Raw genomic sequence first — 20996 nt, forward strand, 5'->3', positions numbered from 1 at the left:
AAATGACAGAAAACTAGTAGGAATCATGAATGCCTGGAGTGACAGCACGAGGTTCTCCAAGCTCCGGACTGACTGACATAATGGACCAGATTTCAGACATGAAATTTAATCATGGTAATTCTTTTATTTTTAAAGATTTTATTTATTTATTCATGACAGACAGAGAGAGAGGCAGAGACACAGGCAGAGGGAGAGAAGCAGGCTCCATGCAGGGAGCCCGACGCAGGACTCGATCCCGGGTCTCCAGGATCACACCCTGGGCCAAAGGCAGTGCCAAACCGCTGGGCCACCAGGGCTGCCCAGGGAATTCTTTTAGATGGTGATAGGGCTACTTATTCTGCAAAGGTCCGTGTAAGGCAGGAAGGGGAGGAGTGAGGGCCAGACATGGATTCTGCATGGGGAAGAATGCCCTGTAACCATCAAAGGTGTGCACTTCAGGAGACCCTGCAGTAGGGAATGGACAGCTTCTGTGTGAGGAGGCAGAAAGGAAACTCCGTCACGATGATAGTCAGAGGCTGGAGTCCTTCATGCAAGTAAGGCCTAGAGCTCTTCAAGCTCTTACACAGAGATTTCCCAAATGTGTTGGGCAGGCCGAGGATCAAGCTGACCTCTGTTCTGTCCCCCCAGAGTTTCATGTACCTTTTAGAGTTTTCTCCAAACCCTGTGGGGCTGAGTTTAGTTTTTCCAAGAAGTCCAGTTTCTCTCAGATTATTGAGGGTCTCTGATAATGTGAATTTACCTCCTGATTCTAACTCAGTCTTCTTCAGGCATCTGCTGTGTGCTTTGCTCTGTTGGGAGCAAACATGATAATAAAAGTAGTGTCAGAAGCAAGTCTAGATATCAAGATACACAAGGCATAAAATTCAGGAGACCAGGCCATCTGTCAAACTAAGAAACTTGGGATTGGACAAAAAAAAAATGTTGTACTGGCAGAAACTTAGAAGGAAGGGAATGGTTTTCGGAGACTTAATCCAGCAGGTAATGGAATAGATTAGCATATTTAAATAACACGATGTTGATGGGAATTTACTTAAAACTCTAACATTGTCATTTGTGAACCATGCCCTGTTCTTTATTGAATACTAAAAAAAACCCAAAAAACCCAGACTCCACAGACTCCATCTCTAGACCTCCACTCTGAATACTTAACTCATATTTTACTTGATATACCAGATGCTGAGATGATTTTCCATGAATCAGTTTAAATACAAATTACCATTTTACATCATGTGAAAGAGTTAATATATCAACATCTGGCCATTCTTCTTCACTACAAAGATTCTGTGACTCCATTAACATTGAACGTGCCCTGCTCTGCTGTGTTATCCTTTTCTGCTCTTGAGATTTAGACTTGACGGCTAAGAGCACATGTCCTGTGGCTAGACGCCCTTCCCTCCTGGACAGCACCAAGTGTGACGTATGCTTACTTCTTAGCCGCCTGAAACTGCTGAGGGAGCCGTCCTGTTCTATTTACATCTCATTGCTGCTCTGACATTTCTAACTTGTGGCAGATATGCTTCCACACATATGCTTCCTTTTACATTATGTATCCTCAGGACCTCACCACCTATCGTTTGCTGGAGGAGAGAGGCCGGGCAGTCTCATTTTATCTCTGTAATGTAGTTAATTACAGATTCACACCGCCTACTCTGACCTCATCAGAAATCTATGTTTGGATCATGGGGTACAGTGAAGAACACCTGGCTCTCAGGGCACAGTTCCAGGGACCCATTGGATGTACATGCTGTTTTCACATCTTTGAAGCTGTTTGTGTCTTTCAGGATCCTAGACTTAAAATTTAGATACGTTGAAGAGTAGATTTAGTAAAGAGTGGTGTTTGTTCCTTTCTACGGCAAGTCTGAGGTGGCACGCAGAATAGTATAGCTCAGGGAGGGAAATTCCATTCTGTTGTCTCTGTCCTCATTTATTCTGATTCCAACACAGTGAAGGTAAGACGCCTGGTTAGTCTTGAGCTGTCTTTAGCTGGAACGCCTGTGCCATTTCAGAGCTGGGCACCAGGCGCCCTGATGTGTCAGATGAGGGCTTATTTAGTATGCTGGCCTGCCTGCTAATGTTTACTGCTTTCGATTCAGCTCCCTGTACACTTAACATTCCTTTTATAATCACAGCTGCTTGAAATGCCAGTAGGTATGTTCTTAGGGCTCCAATTTTTGCCAGCAGGTTCACTGGGAAAAAAAAAAAGCAGAAAGAAAGGGGGCACAAGTTTCACTCCATGGATAATTACGTGTTCCTTCAAGAGGTTGGCACTCGTCAGCACCCACCCTGGGAGCCGGTCCAGGAGTACAGATGAGCAACAAGTATGCTTGGAGTGAATGGGTCTTCAGCTAACCAAGGGAGCATAAAGGATGCTCTGTTTGGAGAAAAGAAAGCAGATAATCAGTTGACAACACATATTTACTGTTAGTGTTCCAAATTTGGATCCTGAAAAGTAAGAGCTGAGCACTTAGATGTTGAGTCTTGCCAACAGAGAGTAATTTGAATTAGAACTCCAAGTCATGGGCAGCCCGGGTGGCTCAGCGGTTTAGCGTTGCCTTCAGCCCAGGGCATGATCCTGGAGACCTGGGATCAAGTCCCATGTCAGGCTCCCTGCATGGAGCCTGCTTCTTCTTCAGCCTGTGTTTCTGCCTCCCTCTTTCTCTCTCTCCTTTCTGTGTATTCTCATGAATAAATAAATAAAATCCTTAAAATAAAAAAACACCACCAAGTCATTATACTTCTATCTTGCTTCTCCGGCCAAGGGCAGTGTGTGCACATGTGTACGTGTGTGTACGTGTGTGTGTATGTGTGTAGAATTTGAGACAAGAGGCTTGTAAGGGTTCTTGTCCTGTGTGTTTTTTCTAATCTGGGATATAGGATGCCGCAGGGGCTTAGGTTTCAAAGTAGCAAATGCTTGCTTGTAAGTATAGCTGTGAAGGAAGCACTTAATCAAATTCAGGTCTTGAAAGATGATCCGTTCACCAGATGTTTATCCCTGTACCTGCCTTCCTTTTTTATACCAAGTTTATGCTTACTAGAGTTGGGTGGACTCCCTGAGTGTACCCTTAGCTCTGGCTGTCCTCGAGGCAGGTTTAGTTATAGTTAGGGGCGAAACCCAGAGGGAAGGACACGGGAAACATCATGGTGGCAAAGGTCGTAGAGCAATGGAGGGATTAACAGTCTCATTTCTCCGAAGGCGCAAATACCTGCCATCTGTATTGTCCACCCCTCCACAGCCGCTTCCTGCCCTCCTTCAGGAGGTGCTCAGGAGTGGGCAGGTGAGCAGGGTCATTCCCACTTGAGAAGGCCTTCGTGAGAGTTGCGTCTTCTAGAAATTCATCACTGCAGGGCATCTTCTGGTAGAATCAGGAATAAAACTGCAATAGCCGCTTGACCAGAGTGACCCAGGCAGGAGTCCGGCATCATTGGCAGCAGGAAGTGACCGCCTAGTTGGAAACTTGAAACTTGAAAGCGGCCCCCGACCCAACGGGAGGATGAAAGCAGCTCATCCAGACACGCCAGAAACTTGAGCTTGTCCGCTTTGGAGCTCGCACCTCAGAAGCCTTGGAGAGACATCTTGGGTTGTGACCTGGTCCACAGACGTCTGCATGGGGGTCCATGTGAAGACACGAGATAACAGTTCTTAGATGTGACGCCCTGTTTGTTTGTTTTTAAGTCCGCATAAGCGTGATGGCCTTAAAACTTAGCACTTTAAAGGGGTCCTGCCCTCCCACCCGTATTCCAGGGGAAAATGCAAAATGCAGTTATGGGGAGCTGAGGCTCACCGAGGCTGGGTGACTTGCCGGAAGCCCCCACCCTCAGGTGGCAAGACCCGGACGGACGTCGTCCGGTTCCGCTCCCCGGGCCGCGGGGCCGCACCCCTCCGCCGAGCCTCGTCAGGGGGTCCGGGTCCCAGCCGTGGAGGCGGGTCCGCGGGGCCGCACGGAGGGTCCCTGGGGGGGGGGGCGTCCCGGCGGCCCCGGGCCCTGAGCAGCCTCCGCCCTCTCTGTCTCCTCAGATGCCGCCCGTACGAGGACTGCTGTGGCTCCCGGTGCTGCGTGCGGGCGCTGTCCATCCAGCGGCTGTGGTACTTCTGGTAGGTCCCGCCCCTCCCGGGGAGCGCAGGCCCCGCCTCCCGGAGCGGCGCCTCAGACGGCGGGGAGCATGGCGGCCTGCGGCGTCCTCCGGCCGGCTCGTAGCCGTGACCCAGCGCCGCCCCGAGGCCAGGCGGCCCGCCGGCCACCTTCCAGCCGCGCGAGGGACGGCAGAGCGGCCGGACGCCCGGACTGCGGAGCGGGGCCCGGGCCGTGGCCGACGGGGCGCACCTCCCCTCGATACCGGGGCCGCCCCCGCCGCGCCTCTGAACCGGCCGCGAGGACGCCGCGGGGTCGGGGTCAGCGCCGGCGGGGCGGGGCGGGGGGCGGGGCCGGATGTGCCGGAAGGCGGGTGGGCGGGCACTTCCGGCGCGCAGCACCCTGCCCCGCCCCCCGGGGGACCCCGCGGCGCCCTGCTGACCTCGGGCTCCGCCATTTCTGGCTTCCGAGGCCTCGAGGACTGTTACTAGTAAGCACGTCGCAGCGGCCGCGTGGAACGTTCTGTGAGGTTTTCTGTTTCCCCTCCGGCCGCCGGCCCCAGGCCGCGGTTACGGAAAACACCGGTGAGCGGGCTCCGCGCCTCCGAGGCTGCCCTCGGGTCACGGCGCACCCTGGCCTGGCCGCCCCTGGGGCTGGCGTTGACCTCTCCGGCCTCCGTGTCACTACTTCCGGCCAGTCCCCGGAGCCAGGTGCCGTGCTGCTGCCTAAAACTCTGTAAGAGAAGGTAAATTTTATTTTACTTTTTAAAAACTTAAGCCTAAGATTTTCTAGGTGTCTCCATCTCTGGGTGCGCTTCACGGTGGAGTGGACTGGGACGGGAGGACCGGGAGGGGCGGCACTTCAGGCTTTGCCAAGCCTCCTGGATCCTTCCCACCAGTTTTCCCCCAGGGGCCTTGTAGTACGAGGAGGCAGGACTGTCTGGGGGTAAGAATCCTGAAATAGGAAGTTATGCCACGTGGCCTGAAGCACCAGATGTTCCTCACAATGAAACGCTCCTCAAAGTCAAAAAAATTTGTCAAGGTTTAGGTATTATGTGATTTTTTGTTCTTTTTTTAATTGGGAGTCCAGGGAGTGCCTTGGTGGCTCATTCAGTGAAGCATCTGACTCTTGATTTCAATGCAGGTCGTGACCTCGGGGTCATGAGATCCAGCCCCATGTTGGGCTCTGCACCCGCTTAGGATCCTCTCTTTCCCTCTGCCCCTACCCTCCCTCACGAAAAAAAAAAAAAAATTGAGAGTCCAGGCGAAAGTTGAGGGCCTAGAAACTAAAACACCTTTTGTTAGCTTTCCCAGGAAGCTTTACCTGAACCAGCAGTCAGGTGCCTTTGAACTACTCATCAGGATCACTTGTCAGAGTTGGGGCGCATTGGTAAGATAGCACGCAGGGAGTCAGTGGGACCCCTACACAGAGACATCTTGTGAGGGCCATCAAATCAGAGGGTCCAGATGCGGGAAGACGTGGTCAAGTTATAAGTGTTGAGATTCTGACAACAGGTTCTTTATAGCCAGAGAACTCCTCGAGGTATAATTTTTTTTAAAGATTTTATTTATTTATTCATGAGAGATACACAGAGAGAGAGAGAGAGAGGCAGAGGCACAGGCAGAGGGAGAAGCAGGCTCCATGCAGGGAGCCCAACGTGGGACTCGATCCCAGGACCCCAGGATCACGCCCTGGGCGGAAGGCAGGTGCTAAACCGCTGAGCCACCCCGGCTGCCCTCGAGGTATAATTTTGAGGGGTGCCAGCTAAAGTCAAAGGATGCCTGGGTTCTGCTCCAAGCCCTCCTCCTCTCAGTAAACATGAAGTGTCTGGTGTGTACCAGGGTCCCGTGGAGAGGCACCTCCCGTAGTCAGGCTCCTAAAAGACACAGATGTCTCAATAGGTAATTGTATGTGGAGAGTTTTAAACCAGTGTCCTGGAGACACAAGATGGAGCCTCTGATGCCAGAGAAGTTGGGAAGAGCTGGCAAAGCTTCTGACCGGGTCTCAGAGAGGGTGTTCTGTGCAAAGGACCCGCATGTTGATGGGACAGAGATAAGAAGAGCCAAAGTGGTGAGAGTGGCCGGAAACTCATGTGGGGGGGCAGGCGTTTGGGGGAGAGGCACAGGGATGGGAATATGGAGCTGGACATGGAGGGAAGGAAGGGCTGCTCTCCTGGGTCCCACCTTGTTTCTGAAGACTTCTGTCTCCTTACCGTAGAACAAAGGTTTTAGATGAAAATGCTTTCAAAAGTCCCTGCCAGTTCTAAAAAATTTAACTCACACGGTGTGAATGAAATCATGAGGATTAGAAAAACTAGACCAGTAGCACCTTTGGTAGAGCTGGAAAGCATACTGGGACGGGTTATCGAGGTGCATGAGGCCTGCTGCGGGTGCCCCCCACTCCGGAGAGCTGGATGTACCTGGGTGCACCTGGGTCTGCATAGGCCTGGGAAGGAGTGCACCTGGCAGGGTTAGTGTGGTGCATGAGGCCTGCTGCAGAGCACCGCCACTCCAGGGAGCTGGATGCACCTGGGTCTGCATAGGGCCAGTGCATTCAAGGAGAGAACCAAGTGTTGGGGGGAGGGCAGGAAGGAATTGGAAAAAACAACTTGAGCTGAACAAATCAGACTACTTTCGACAATAGAAAAGGCAGAAACTTCCTGTCTTAATCCTGGAAAGCTCCCCAAACCTGCTCAGCAGTGAGAAGGAACTTGTAGAACACCATCCTCAGTACTTCAAAGAACTGCCTCTCTTCCTCTACCACTCCTGTTCCCTAACTGAGGTCCTGCTTTCTCTCTTTCCCTATTATTATAAGTTCATTTTGCTGCCCCCTTATCAGTTTCTCTCTTAAAATAAGTTCTTTCAGAGTAATATTTCAATGAGGAATGACTCTGATGATGACTGATATCTAAGCTGGCCATTGGTCCCCTGCCATGTGACTTTGCCCTGTCCCTGCCTTGTACTTACTTTATATCAGTCTAAAGTATGAGGTGCGATATCGTTCTTACTTGGCCAGCAAAGGAATAATTCCTTTTGATAGTGTAATCCGCATGGCAGCTTATCTCGTGGAAGGGACCCATATCTCAGAGGTCTTGTGCATTTTCTAATCCAGGCGCCGGGTCTCTTAGGAGTAAGTGGCAAGGTTATTTGAAAAGGTAAACCTTTGTGGACAGTCAGCCTCTCTATGCTTCATATTCCTGCTCAGATACTTAGAGTTGGACCCACTGTTGAATGTACGATTATAATTGAGTCCACCAGAGGGAAATTAGTTTTAAGAGCTCCAACGGCTCCCTGCGTGATTCCAGCATCTCAGTGGTGAGATGCCAGGCCCCTGCATCGTGGAGCTCCTTTAGCTCCCCGGCCATGCTCTGGGGCCTCTCGCCCACCTAGCTTCCTGCTGGAGCGTAGATGCTGTTCTTTCCAGCCAGTACGTGCCTTCCCTCCTCTTCAACTTGCCTCTTTTCTTTCCATTCTTCAGAACTCAGCTCAGATGTTGAAGGAAAAGAAGTTTTTCTGATTGCCTCGCTATAATACCTACCCTTGTTTAAAACCTGTTGCACTGAATTGTACACTTAAAAATGGTGACAAGGGTCAATTTTATATATATTTTACCATACACCCTCCCCCCTTGATTGCACCATCATTTTTCTTTCTTAGCACTTACTAGAGTTGTAAATCACTGATTTTGTAAATTTGTTGTTTGCTGTTCTCCTCTACTAGAACGCAGGTTTAATGGGTTGAGAGGGACCTCACCATATTCTCTGTAATGCATAGCATGGTGCTGGGAGCAGAGCAGATGCTTAAAATTGTTCAGTGAATAGTGAATTAGAAGACAGGTCAGAGAGCCACAATTTCTGCCCTTTCCTGAATCATTTCCTGTCCTATGCCTCTGAACTATCTTCCTACTCCACGTTCCTACTATCTTCCTACTCCATGTTCCAAGGTTGTCCAGTAAATACTGATTGACTTATCAGTGAATAAGTGTCTTCTTACACTTAACATCATACTAATAAAGTCTTTATCATCTGCCTTTTTTCTTAAATTTCATGTATGTATGGCCAGACGCCTTTAACCATGGTACAGCCGGCTCTGCTGCATGTCCATCTTTCACAAGGCAGTATGCTGCCCACATAGTATGGCTATACTGGCTGAGGTTCTGGAGGGTTGCATGAGTCCCATCGTAATGTCAGGTCAGAGATATGCAAGAGCTTCCCAGCTATGTCTGTGCAGGACAGACAGCTTGGCTCTTGTCAGAACGACTTCCCTTGTTTCAGGAAGAAAAGGTATGGTGCAAATGTGAGGTGGGAAGAAGCCATGCAGTCATTTATTGAATGCCAGCAGTGTGACCATCTCTGAGAACTAGATGAGCTGGACAGAGGTCCTGTCATCAAAGCAGTCAGCTCTACTGTTCGTTAGATTTTAAGATCACAGTAGGGAAATGTCAGCCATACCTAGAGATTTTACATAAGCAGCTTTTCTGTTGACTGTGAGTATTTTTTCTAGTCCTGTAGTTTTTTCTATAATGAGAGTGTGCTCTAGGAAGGTCACCATTTAAAATTTCTTTGGGAATATTCACGTTACAATGAAGAGAAAACTGCTAGGAAGGATAAATGTGCTTATCCTTGTTGCTTCCTGGGCAAAGAATGGAAAACGGAGGACATGGACAGTGAGGCAAAAGCCGGATCGGCCGTGGCCTTATGTTCAAACATTGAGATTGAGGTTGAGAAGGCATCTCCTGTTTTGACTAAAATGACCGAGTTGAGGTGAGAGCTATGGACGGGAAGTGCTTGTACCAACCCTTCGAAGGCAACTGACCATTTGGAGCTGAGAACTCTCCCTTAGCTTCTCGGTGTGAGTTCCATTCGGGGGCATCCCAGAAGTCTACCCAGGAACGTCCAGGGGGAGATGTGAGGGGAAGGCCAGCCTGAGGAGCCAGGTGCTGAGCCCCGCCCTGTGGCCCCCTGCCCTTGGGATTGCCGAGCCCCCCAGCCCCCCCCCCCCCCCCATCGGCCCTGAGCACCGCCTCACCACTGTGCTCTTGCTCAGGTTCCTCCTGATGATGGGTGTGCTCTTCTGCTGCGGAGCCGGCTTCTTCATCCGGAGGCGCATGTACCCCCCGCCGCTGATTGAGGAGCCTGCGTTCAACGTGTCCTACACCAGGCAGCCCCCAAACCCCGCTCCAGGTCAGCCCACCCCTCCGTCCTTGTCTCTCCTCTCTGCAGTTTTTGTGTCTCTGCAAGCATTTAAAAAGGTCCCTGCTATCGGATATGCTAAGAAGAATAAATTCAGGCCATATTTATTCAATTAACTTCCGGTGATCAACCTTACTGTGCATTTGTGCTGATGAAAAGTGTGGATTGTATTTCTAATATGTTTACCTAATTAGTGGTGCACCTTTTATGCAGTTCATATATGCATATAGTTCTTTTTCCTTAAAAAATCATAATATGTATAAATTTCTATGTACAAACAGCAGTGTCTCTGTCATTCATAATGTATCCGGGCTAAATATTAATGATGCTGCTAAATGGTGATTTGCTTAGATATTATGTCATTGCTGATCATTTGTTTTCTCTTGTTTTGCTTTTTATTCATTCATTCGAGAAGCATTTATTATGCAATTTACTAGGGTTCTGAGTACTTATAAATAGTGCTGCTCGAGACATTTTTGTATAAGTTACATTTGGCCTAGTTAGGGAATGTTAGTTACCCAAAGTGGTGCCACAGAGTCAAGAAAACTTAGTGGTTTCCTAATTCTTACAAAATTGCTTTAACTTACCTAAAACTCTCAGGTTCTATGGTAGGTGAATTCAGGCTTCCTTCAGGACACAGGCTGGCTCCCTGTTAGGGAGGTTACTTGTGAGATGTTTCCCTTCCCTTTGAGGGAACCATCTGAGGAGGAAGGGATAGAGGGGTGGTTAGGCATTGTTCGTTAGAGCTCCTGTCGTTGGGCTACCGTGTGCCGAGGCTCGGTGGCAGGCCTCACTCCTACACACGCTGCCCTGCTGCTCCCTGTCACAGTTTCCACCTGGAGAGCTGAGGGCGGAGGTTCTCTCTATGGATCGCACACCACACCTCAAGTAGACAGTTCTAGGAGCAGTTCCTGCCGTGGTCTGTATGTCCTAGAGAAGTGCTACATGCAGTATAAGGTTTATAGTTAATAGCACCGTTAACTTAAAATTTTGTGAAGAGAGTTGATCGTACATGAAGTGTTCTTATCATCATCATAATAAATTTGGGGGTGATGAATAGATTTATGGCATATATTGTGATGATGTCACTGTATATATTTATCTCCAGACTCACCAAGTTGTATACATTAAATATGTTCAGCTTTGTGTAGGTCAGTCATAACTCAAAAAGGTGGTTTAATAAAAAAAAATTAGGGGGATTGAGAGTAAGAAGTTTTCTCTCTCCTGTTCACGTGAGGACCTGCTGTTCTCAAGATGCAAAGGGAGTGGAGATGGACATTTGTTGATTAGTTCTTTTACACCAGATACTCCTCAGTTGTCTCTTTTTTTTTTAAATCTCTATTATTTTTTTCAAATGTTACTAAAAGATCTGACTAGTATTTTCTGTAACATTCAGAGGTTGCTGTATGTTAAACTTTCAGAGTAGTCCCACTTTTCACATGTAAGTGGATTTTTATTCTTTCATGTTTGGAAACACTTGAATAGCTTCAAATTTACACTCTAGCACAGGATGAAGTGCAAATTTTTCGGTTGAAATTGAGGAGGGTGCAAAATTAGATTTCATCTGAATTAGCCTAAGTCATCCTTTGACTTTTTTTTTCTTCCAAGAAAGAAACAGTAGATCAGACGTATGAGTCAAAGATTTATAAATTTCCTCCTTTTTTTCTTTAATCACTATGTTGATTTGTAGTGCGGGGAAAAGCAGTCATGTCCCATGTGGCCACAGATGCAAGATGCCACGTGTCCTTTGTCCACAGTACTGGCCAGGTGTCAGGTCTGTGGTCCCTTTACTGTCAGGGTGAACATGCGGGGGGCATCTGGAGCCCCGGCTGCGTGCCACATAATTCCCCTTGAATGTCTATGGCGTCTCGTATTTCCAAATGACAGTGAAGCATGTCCCCCATGTGCTGTCTTTCCCCGTCCTGCCTCTTTTCTGCATGCTGGTGCTCCCTTCCTGAGGTCCTCAGCACCCTTATCAACCACACCCAATAAGTAGGTATCAGATTCTCATTTTACCTCTGAGCTATGGCTGCTGGAAGTTTCCCAGTCACTGATGTCTTCGAGCTCTTTGTCTCCCACAATGCCACCAGAAAGTTCTCGATGAAAAAAAAAATTAAAAAGCACATAGGTCATATTATTCTTTTGCTTTAAGGTTCTCTGCTCACTTTGCTACCAGCATGTCCACACTCAGCCAAGGACTCAACATCCTTTACAGCCTCATCCCTCCGCCCATGGACTTGCTTCTGCTCAGTGCCCTATGTCAGCCAATTGGTCTCTCACAGCCCTGCTGTCTCACTGGACCCCTGCATGTGCCCTCTGCTGTCTGCCTGGAAAAGGCCCCCTTAGTGAAATTGTCCCAAGCCACATCTTTGTTGCCTTTCCCTTCTGGGTGCTTTGCCAGGTTCTTTAACAGCATTGATTGTAGTGAATTTTAATCCCTCTTATGTACTTCAGACCCTTACGGAGCCCATGATTCAGTAGGATTACATCTCCGGCACCAAACGGATTCACGTCTGCCGGCTGAGTGAACTGGCCAGCCTGGAGTCAGGATTATAGGGGCCACACTCGGAGCCTGGAGCCCTGCCATGCTTGAATTGCTTGCTCAGCCCATGTATCCGCACAGCTGCTAAGGTGCAGCAGGTACATGGGACACACTACCCCACAGCCTGGGTTCCAGCCCTCACTCACCCACTTGTGCAGCATTGAGTCATATGCACAACTGGGTGTGAAAGCCTATATGATGGCACAAATGACCATATAGTCATCAAACGTGGCGAGAGCTACAGAGGTAAACTGGGGATGTGGGGAAGCCATGTTTGTGGGAGGCTGTCTGGTGTACAGGTAGGTGGGACTGAATGTTTAAGTGGGGGTGAGCGGAGAAGGAACGAAGGACCAGGAAGTGGGCAGGGAGGACCCTGTGGTCTTCCTTTCGCACCAGCCTTTAACATGCCCACCACGTCTCTGGAGCTCCAGTGCTCCAAATAGCTGTTGTCGATGTCCTGTGACCACGGGACCAACTGCAGGACACCACTGAAGGTGGCATAAACGTAGGAGCCTAGGGCAGGGGAGTTCCAAATAAAAAAGAGTCTCTTTGTAGACAGCAGAGAAAGACTAGAAATGCCAGTCAGCAGCTATTGAGGGAGAAGCACAGCCTCTCAGACATCTCAGGTAGTGGGGTTTGGCCCCATTCTACCTGTGGTTGGAGGCATTCTCAGGAGTAGGGGCCGTTCATTCCCTCCAAGACCTCTCATGATGTACTGACCATTGGAGCAGCATAAGAGCCCATTCACCACTTGTTGAGAGCATTGGTTTTGGTGCCCCTGTCTCTCTGGTGAATCACCATCTCTCCCATTTGTGTACTTCATACAGGCCAGTAGCAGCATGAGACAGGCAGTCTCGAGATAGACCAGAGTGTCGTATGAGAATAAGACTTGCTGGGAGCTTTGTCCCATCACTCAATAAACTTTGCTTCACTATCATTCAAAAAAAAAAAAAAAGAGAGAGAGAGAATAAGGTTTGCTTTTTTGTTCCACGGGAGTCGGCAGTTTCCATAATTTCACTACAAAATCAAAGTCGGTGTCATTTGTTCACAGCACTGTGCTTGAGAGCAACACAAGTGGTTTGATTTGATTTTTTAGAACTAGTTAAAAAAAAAAGGGGGGGGGCCTGTTGGCTTTTCAGTGATTCCAGTGTAGATAGATACCCACCTCATCCTGTCAGTGGGATTCATCCTCTCTGCAGCTGTTTGTGGAGATCCTGTAGCTCTCAGGGCACCGTGCCCTTGGAAATGTGCAGTGTAAAAAGAAGGCCATGCAGAGCTTGGCATTCTATGGAGAAACTCAGTGCACTAACGTGACATAGTACATTCACAGGGTCACTCTTATGTCCAGTGCTCAGGAAAACAGTATCTTCATGAAACACAGAATAGCGTTTGTGGATTTGCTGGGGAAGTCTCTTCTGCTGACCTGGGGGAGGGCAAGTGTATTCTGCTGAGCTTTGCTTATTCGTGAAGAAGAAACAGCAGAAGGTTTTAGAGAACCTATACTCGTGCACTGGGGGACAGGGAGAGGGTAGCAGCTCATAGCCTGGCATGCAGAGGAGCACACGGTGGTGTTCCAGCTGGGACCAGCAGCCCAGGCCAGTGTGGCTGAGTGAAGAGAGGCAGATCTGTACGCTGCAGAGATGCTCCTAACTGGAGGATTGTGGCAGCATCATGGTTCTAGGGGGCTGATGCAGGTTCGAGCACGACTTGGGGGAAGAGACTGACACACGATGCGTGCAATTGAAGTTCAGAGGCAGGACTCCCAAAGAAACAAAGGCTGAAGCCCAAGGCTGCATTTAGCTCAAGCTCGATGAGGGGGTATCACAGAAGCTGTGTTTTGGGGAACAAAAAAAGTCAAGGCACCTGAGCAGGTCCAGGTCCTTAGGGTTCTTAGGCACCTGGAAAGCCCAAGGTCTGTGAGATCAGAGTGGTCCATTGGTTCTTCTGAGCCTAGGCACTTTCTATGCAAAATGGAATCATGTGAAGCAAAGCACTGCTCGTTTTAGTTAGTCTTTCTATACAGAGGTGGCCAAAATGCAACTTTACATACAGAGTTCTATAAATGCTGTAGCTCCCCAGATATTCCCACGCCATGTTGCTGGCAGGGGCCATGGGTACATCCTCCTGGGTGGAGAGGAGAGATGGACTCCCTTCCTTCATTCGGAAAACATGAGCCCATGGGCAGCAGCCACTGTGTTCACACAGGAGGATGGGTGTGGCTAAGATATGGTCATGGCTGCCCTCTGAGAACTTGTAGAATGAGGGGGCGTGCAGGTGAGGACGAGGGTCAAAAGATACAAACTTCCAGTGATAAGGTAAATAAGTTCTGAGGACGTAATGCACAGCATGCTGACCATATATAAGCTAAGAGGGTAGATCTTCAAAGTTCTCATCAAAAAGAAAAAAAATACGTAACTCTGCAAGGCAGTTGATGTTAAATAACTTATTGCAGTGATCATTTTATGGTATGAATATATGTAGCAAATCGTTATGTTTCTATCTTAAATTTCTATAATGCCCTGTGTCATTATACCTCGATAGAACTGGAAGAAAAAAATAACTTTTCAAACCGTGGCAGAAAACGGTACAGGTTCCATCAAAAGCCTTGGCTAAAGCGGAGCTGTGGGAGGAGAGCTGGGCTGGATTTCAGGGAGACCTGAGCGGTGTTCTCAGCTGAACGTGGTGTGCACCAGATGAAGGTAGGGAAGGGGGTTACGGCGGCCACTGAGGAATGGGTGATTCCCTATGGCCTCTCTTCTTTCTGGGGTCTCATGTGGCCACCAGCGTGAAGGGTGGGGTCAAGGCCACGTAACTGTGGCAGGACAAGTGTAAAGCTGCGTTTAGGGAAGAGGGTGGGGGGCAACGTTTAGAGTGTGGATCCTGACCGTGTCATCACACCAACAAACAGAGAAATCGGAACATTTATGGTGTTCATGTGATTGGTTTCCTTTTAAAATGGTTTCCTTTAATAGTGATTAACGTGACTAACACTGATTAAAAAAAAAAACAAAACAAAACGGAGATGGAGTATTCCGTCCAGTATTCCACTGGGAGATGCATCCTTACTCCTGTACAGCCGCGCATTTATGGCGAGTTTGTTGACGGTTTCCTGGCAGTTTAAGGTCTTGATCTTAGACTAGATCTGTCCGATTGCAGCAACTCCAGTGGTCGGACCGCATGACACCAACGGCAGGAAAATGGAAATAATGGGGAGTGTGTTTTGATAGTTGAATTGCCCTCCCAGGCAGAGCTGCAGTTCGGTCTGGGGACAACCTGTTTGTTGGAGCCAGTGGAAAAAAAAGATTTCTTTTTCAGTGTGACGGGAGGCAGGGGTGGGGGGGCTTCAGGGACGTGGAGGTGGCGATGAGACAGTCCCGCCACCTCTGCCCGCATCTCTAACCTCTGTGGCCCGGAGGTGTTCGTTTATTTCCAGGAGAAACCGCGGCTGAAGGGACGCAGGTGAGCGCTGCACCTGCTGCCCGGCTGCGTGCCTGGCCCTCCGCTGCGCTGCTCGGGGGCGCCCCCTTCAGGATGAAATTATTTTAGAACCGATGGCTTTGGTGAAAGAAGGAAGGTAACTGACAATATTTAAGTGATGCGTTTAAAAGTCATAAATGCCAGTGTCCTAATATACTCTCACAGCTACCAGGATACTCCCTGCCAGTCCATCCCTGGGGGCATAAGGTGACTCGCTGGCCAGATAATTAGGGCGAGCGAGGAGCTGTGGTCCTGAGAGCTGTTTCATCTAGGGAAGCCCAGGAATTCCTGCCTTAGGGCATGGAGTTCCTCCTTGCCAACCAAAAATATTTTTCCAGAAGGTTCGGTGTATCCATCTGATTTTTTCTCTGTCATTCTTACTCTGGTGATTCTCTCTAGCTTTGATGCCACCCCTTTCCTTTTCTAGGACACCTCAATCGTTATTTCTTATGATTTGCATTACTCAGTTTATCTAAAGTAGATATGTCTAGAACAGTCTGCCATCTAAAAATGGGAGTTTAATTTTTTTTCCTACCATTTGAAAATGTGAGGGTTTCCCCCTGCCCATAAAAACATTTAATATCCTTAGCTACTACAAACAGATGACACACTCCACACAGAGTACAGTTCAAAAGGAAAGGCATTTTCTATAGCCGGCCCTGCTGGTAGGCAGTTCATGTTGTTGCCTTAATAACCACAGCATTTCCTTCTATGATCTTTGATCACTGGGGACGGAAACTTCTAGCTCATTTAAGTCTTCTGCTTATGATTCTCGGCTCAGCCAATGACGGAGCAAAGACTGAGTTAGAGTCCCTTTGCTGCCCAGCCCACGTTTTTTGAAACCTCTCATACTTCAGGGCAGATGACACAAGTCTGAAGTGTGTACCTTCCATGGTTCCTAAGTGCAAAGCTGGTCAGACTGTCCCCACTCACTTCATTTGCATTTAAGATCCTTAGATTACCTTTCACTTCTGCTTTTGTCTGTCCAGACTTCTCCTGAGCTCATCATCATGACATTTTCTCCTTAAATGTATTTGAAATGGCTGTTATTTGTTCTTTAAGAGCTGATGTAAGGACAGACGTGGGCCAAGCTAGACAGAGAGCTCCTTGTTGCAGAGAGGCCCCCGGAAGATGTATTGTGCACACACACCTCCTTCTGTCACTTGTCACATGTTTTAAGCACATGCACCGTGTGTTAAGTGCCGTGCGTAGCCTCAGTGCATACAGTGGAGTTTAAACAGATGGCCCCTGCCTCTGAGCTCCCAAAGGACAGCAAAGCAGACTGGCAGCAGTGGTAACTCCTGACCTCTGATCAGTAGAAACATGTGGAGGCTATAGACCCCGAAGTTAAATTATGAAGTTTGAAAGTTTTATTTTCTTATCTTGCACATTCAGGTGGCCTGCAGAACTTCACAAAAACACAACATGCATTTTTCATTGGTTCTGCTGTTTACCTTTTCTTTTGACCTTTTATAAACTTTTAGTGTCCTCTAATACATTTCATCTTTTTTTGGAAGACTTTTACAGTGTTGGGAGATACTTTAAAATGTGTTTCTATCTGCTGTTTGATGTATTAATAATATTTTAACTTACAAAATACAAATCAAAACCATGAGGAGATAACACCTCACACCGGTCAGAATGGCTAAAATGAACAACTCGGGAAACAACAGATGTTGACAAGGATGTCTGGAGAAGGGGAACCCTCTTGCACTGTTGGTGGGAATGCAACCTGGGGCAGCCAGCCACTCTGGAAAACAGTATGGAGGATCCTCAAAAAGTGAAAAATAGAACTACGCTATCACCAAGCCTTGTACTGCTAGGTCTTTACCCAAAGGATGCAGAAATACAGATTCGAAGGGATACATGCGCCCCAGTGTTTATAGCATCATTACTAACAACAGCCAAACTATTGGAAAGAGCCCAAATGTCCACCACCTGAAGAATGGATAGAGAAGATGTGCACGCATGCACACACTTTCTTTCTCTCTCTCTGCCTCTGTGTATATGTATATATATATCTCCACAATGGAATATTACTCAGCCATCACAAGAATAAAATCTTGACATTTGCAATGTGAATGGACCTAGAGTATATTATGCTAAGTGAAATAAGTCAGAGAAAGGCAAATACTAGATGATTTCACTCATACATGTAATTTAAGAAACAAAACAGATGAATATATGGGAAGGAAACAAAGGAGAGTGGGGGTGGACAAACCATAAAAGACGCTTAAGGAAGGAGAACAAACGGGTTTATGGAGGAAGGTGGGTGGGGATCAGCTCAGTGAGTGATGGTATTAAGGAGGGCACCTGCTATGGTGAGCACTGATTGTTATATTTAAGTGATGAATCACTAATTTCCACTCCCAAAACCATTACTACACTATATATTAAATAACTAGAATTTAAATAAAAATCTGGAAAAATTTTTAACTTTTACATCTTTGTGAGGGAAAAGCTATCTAGTGGGAAGCCAAGCCAGATTTGAGACCCATGAAGGTAATAATAATTACAAAGTGAGCTTAGCAGTGGGTATGTAGCCAACCAGGGATACTTTATTAGTTCTCTTTGATTTATCATAGGCAAAAAGAAGGAGAGAAAAATCATACAAAGTCACAGTTTCCTACTGGTCATCAGGTTCAAGCCCACCTTCCAGCTGATGAATAATTACTCTCTATTCTACTCCACACCACCAAATTGGCCTCCCATCTGTCACCAGAAGCTTCAGTGAAAGAAAGCAAGCTCCAACATTATTTTTGACACTTTTGGGCACCTCTCACCAGCATTTTTGTCATGAGGCTTTTACAAACTGGAGAAGCGCATGTTTGTCCCCACGTTCAGTTACTAAAGGCTGGCTAAGAAGTCTGTACTGCTAATTCCCACAAAAGGAACTCCAGTATTGAGTTTGACAGTTTATTATGCATCTGGGTAGTATCTACTCTTGGAATTAAAAGTAATATGTTGGTGTGCCTGGGTAGCCCAGTTGGTTAAGCAACCAACTCTTGATTTTGGTTCAGGTCATGATCTCAGGGTTATGGGCTCAAGCCACTCATCCGGCTCTGTGCTGAGTGTGGAGCCTGCTTAAGATTCTCTTTCTCCCTCTCCCTTTGCCCCTCCCTGCCTAAAGCAAATTAACGTGTCACCATTCTAAACCAACATGGAAGATAGTAATAAACATTTTTTAAGGCACAAAAACAGACTAGATAAGAAGCATTGATGAGATGTAAAAACAAAATTCGGTAACAGTGGAGGACTGCCTGCAATACATATTACAGTGACTCCAAATGTGTTAAAACATCAAGTTGTGTTAAAAATCCAATTATATATACTGCTTCAGAGAAAGGAAAGCTGAAGAATATAACAGAGAAATAATAGGGGTGCATTAGGGGGTATTTAGCAGAGAACGATCAAAGGTGATTTGATAGCCACACAGGAGAACCTTGAGCGAGAATCAGAGGTAGAGGAAGGGGAATCAGAGCTGGCTGTCACCATCTCAGTAGGAGGCAGTGGGGGTCTGGGCCCGGGCGGTGGCAGGGAGGTGGTGGCAACAGACAGGTGTGCATTCACCTGGCCTTAGAGTTGATGGGACTTAGGGAAGAGTTTGAGTGAACAGAGGGACCTAATCTCTAAGAGGGGGGAATAATATGTTATGAAGATCAATAGACATTTCTAACATGTCTGGTTCTTGCTACTCGAAGTTTGACCTGGAGATGTACGTGCATCTTTGGGAGCGTGTTAGAAGTGCAGATTGTCTTGTGGCATCCCAGAGGTGCTCTGTCAGCATCTGCATTTTAACACGATTCCCAGCTGACCTGGAATGGGACCCACACAGAGGGGTCTAGATGTTTGATAAGAAAAAAAAAGGGCGGTGAGCAGTGGTGGCAATAACTAATCTCATCCAAGCTAAGCATTAAAGCCTGTGTGAGGAGGGGTGCCCAGGGCGCTCTGTTTGGGCATCTGCCTTTGGCTCAGGGCGTGATCCCGGGGTCCCAGGGTGGAGTCCCACATCGGGCTCCCTGCATGGAGCCTGCTTCTTCCTCTGCCTGTGTCTCTCATGACTAAATAAAGAAAATCTTTAAAAAAATAATAATAAAGCCTGTATGAGAACCTTTGAAATCTGCAGGACTGAAGTAGAATTTAGTCCTTATATCTGTTGGGATGTGATCACTGTTGCTCTTTTTCTGCCTTGTCTACGATTTGTTCTGTGGAATACCATTATAGTCTTAGCACAACTATTCTAGCTTCTGTTTTTAAAAAATTGTCAGTAGTGGGCAAAACTTTTCTTCTCTCAAATACTGATTTATACAGCCAGGAAAGAAAAAGTGAATATATTTTTTAAATGTATATTTTATTTATTTATTCATGAGAGACACAGAGAGGCAGAGACACGGGCAGAGGGAGAAGCAGGCTCCATGCAGGGAGCCCGACGTGGGACTGGATCCCAGGACCCTGGGATCACACCCTGAGCCGAAGGCAGACGCCCAACCGCTGAGCCCCCCAGGCATCCTAAAGTGAACACTTTTGATAGAAGGTTTTATTTCCTACTGACCTTGCTCACAAAGCTTGCGGCTGCCTTTTCTTCTGGAACACTGGGGCTCCAGTATTCGTGCATGTCTTAGCTGTATTTCAAGTCTTTAATCTCTGTAAACCCTGGCAGGTCAGCATGAAAGTATTAGGGACTAATACAGATACTCCTTTTAACTCAACCCCTCCTTCTCCCAAAGAAGCAGTAACCCCCCCCCCCACCTTTTTTTAAATGGATAATAAATGCAAGAGAAAGTATACAAATTCATTTCTTCCCTGGTTCTCTTCTTTCAGCTTACCAGTATTACCAGTCTCTTGTTTATCCTTCAAGAAATAACTCATGATTTTCTGAACAGATACATATATAAAAAAGAAATCTTTTTTGTGCTGATAAAAAATAATCTTGGGGACACCTGGTTGGCTCAGTGATTGAATGTCTGCCTTTGGCTCAGGGCGTGATCCTGCAGACCTGGGATCAAGTGCCCCATCGAGCTCCCCGCAGGGAGCTTGCTTCTCCCTCTGCCTGTGTCTCTGCCTCTTTCTCTCTGTGTCTTATGAATAAATAAACAAAATCTTTAAAAAATAATAATTTTGTATTGTGAAGGTAAACTTAAGTTACGTATTGAGTAAATTCAAGTCTATAAATGAGAGGAAAGAACGCTGGGAACTATAGGAGTGCCCGTGCATTACTATGAATCTGATTAAGGTTAAAAATTACTGGCATATTTAAAAGAATTTTTCAAAATGTACACTACGAACAAAGTCTGAATACGTTTACCAAAGCAGAAATCACATAGCTCAGGGTGTGCTCAGTTTCATTTCTAACTTGATGCCTCTCTAGCAGATCTTGGGAATGTGACTCAGTTTCCCTAAATGGCAACTCTTTGCTTCCATTTGCTCAGACCAGAAGCCATCTTGACATTTTCTCCCAACTGCCACGTTTATTTAGATTATCACAGGGGCCTCCTAACTAGTCTTGCTTCCTACTTCCTTGCTCTGGTCTATTTCCAACAAAGCAGACGCAGTAACAGGTCAGAGCTTCCTAAGTGGAAGACTTAGAGCTCTCTGATCCCAGTCAGAGGTCTTTATAGCACCAGCAAGGTCCCTCTCCATCTTACGTCTCCCCCTTATACTGCTCTTCCGCTCCCAGGGACTTCTGCCGTCCTCCTGGCTCGTTCCGCTCCCCTGT

At 47.2% G+C, this 20996-nt stretch overlaps 1 protein-coding gene across 1 annotated transcript in view; it reads left to right on the plus strand.

Annotated features, from left to right (window-relative positions):
• VOPP1 (VOPP1 WW domain binding protein) overlaps window positions 1–20996 on the plus strand; it is a 96491-nt gene that overhangs the window by 65115 nt on the left and 10380 nt on the right. Inside the window, exons 3-4 of the mRNA XM_072760086.1 lie at window positions 4016–4093; window positions 9116–9252. Coding sequence (XP_072616187.1) covers window positions 4016–4093; window positions 9116–9252 — 215 coding nt within the window. The remainder of the gene's footprint in view (window positions 1–4015; window positions 4094–9115; window positions 9253–20996) is intronic.

This window comes from Vulpes vulpes, chromosome 5, assembly GCF_048418805.1.
Source record: "Vulpes vulpes isolate BD-2025 chromosome 5, VulVul3, whole genome shotgun sequence".
Classification (NCBI taxonomy): Eukaryota; Metazoa; Chordata; class Mammalia; order Carnivora; family Canidae; genus Vulpes; species Vulpes vulpes.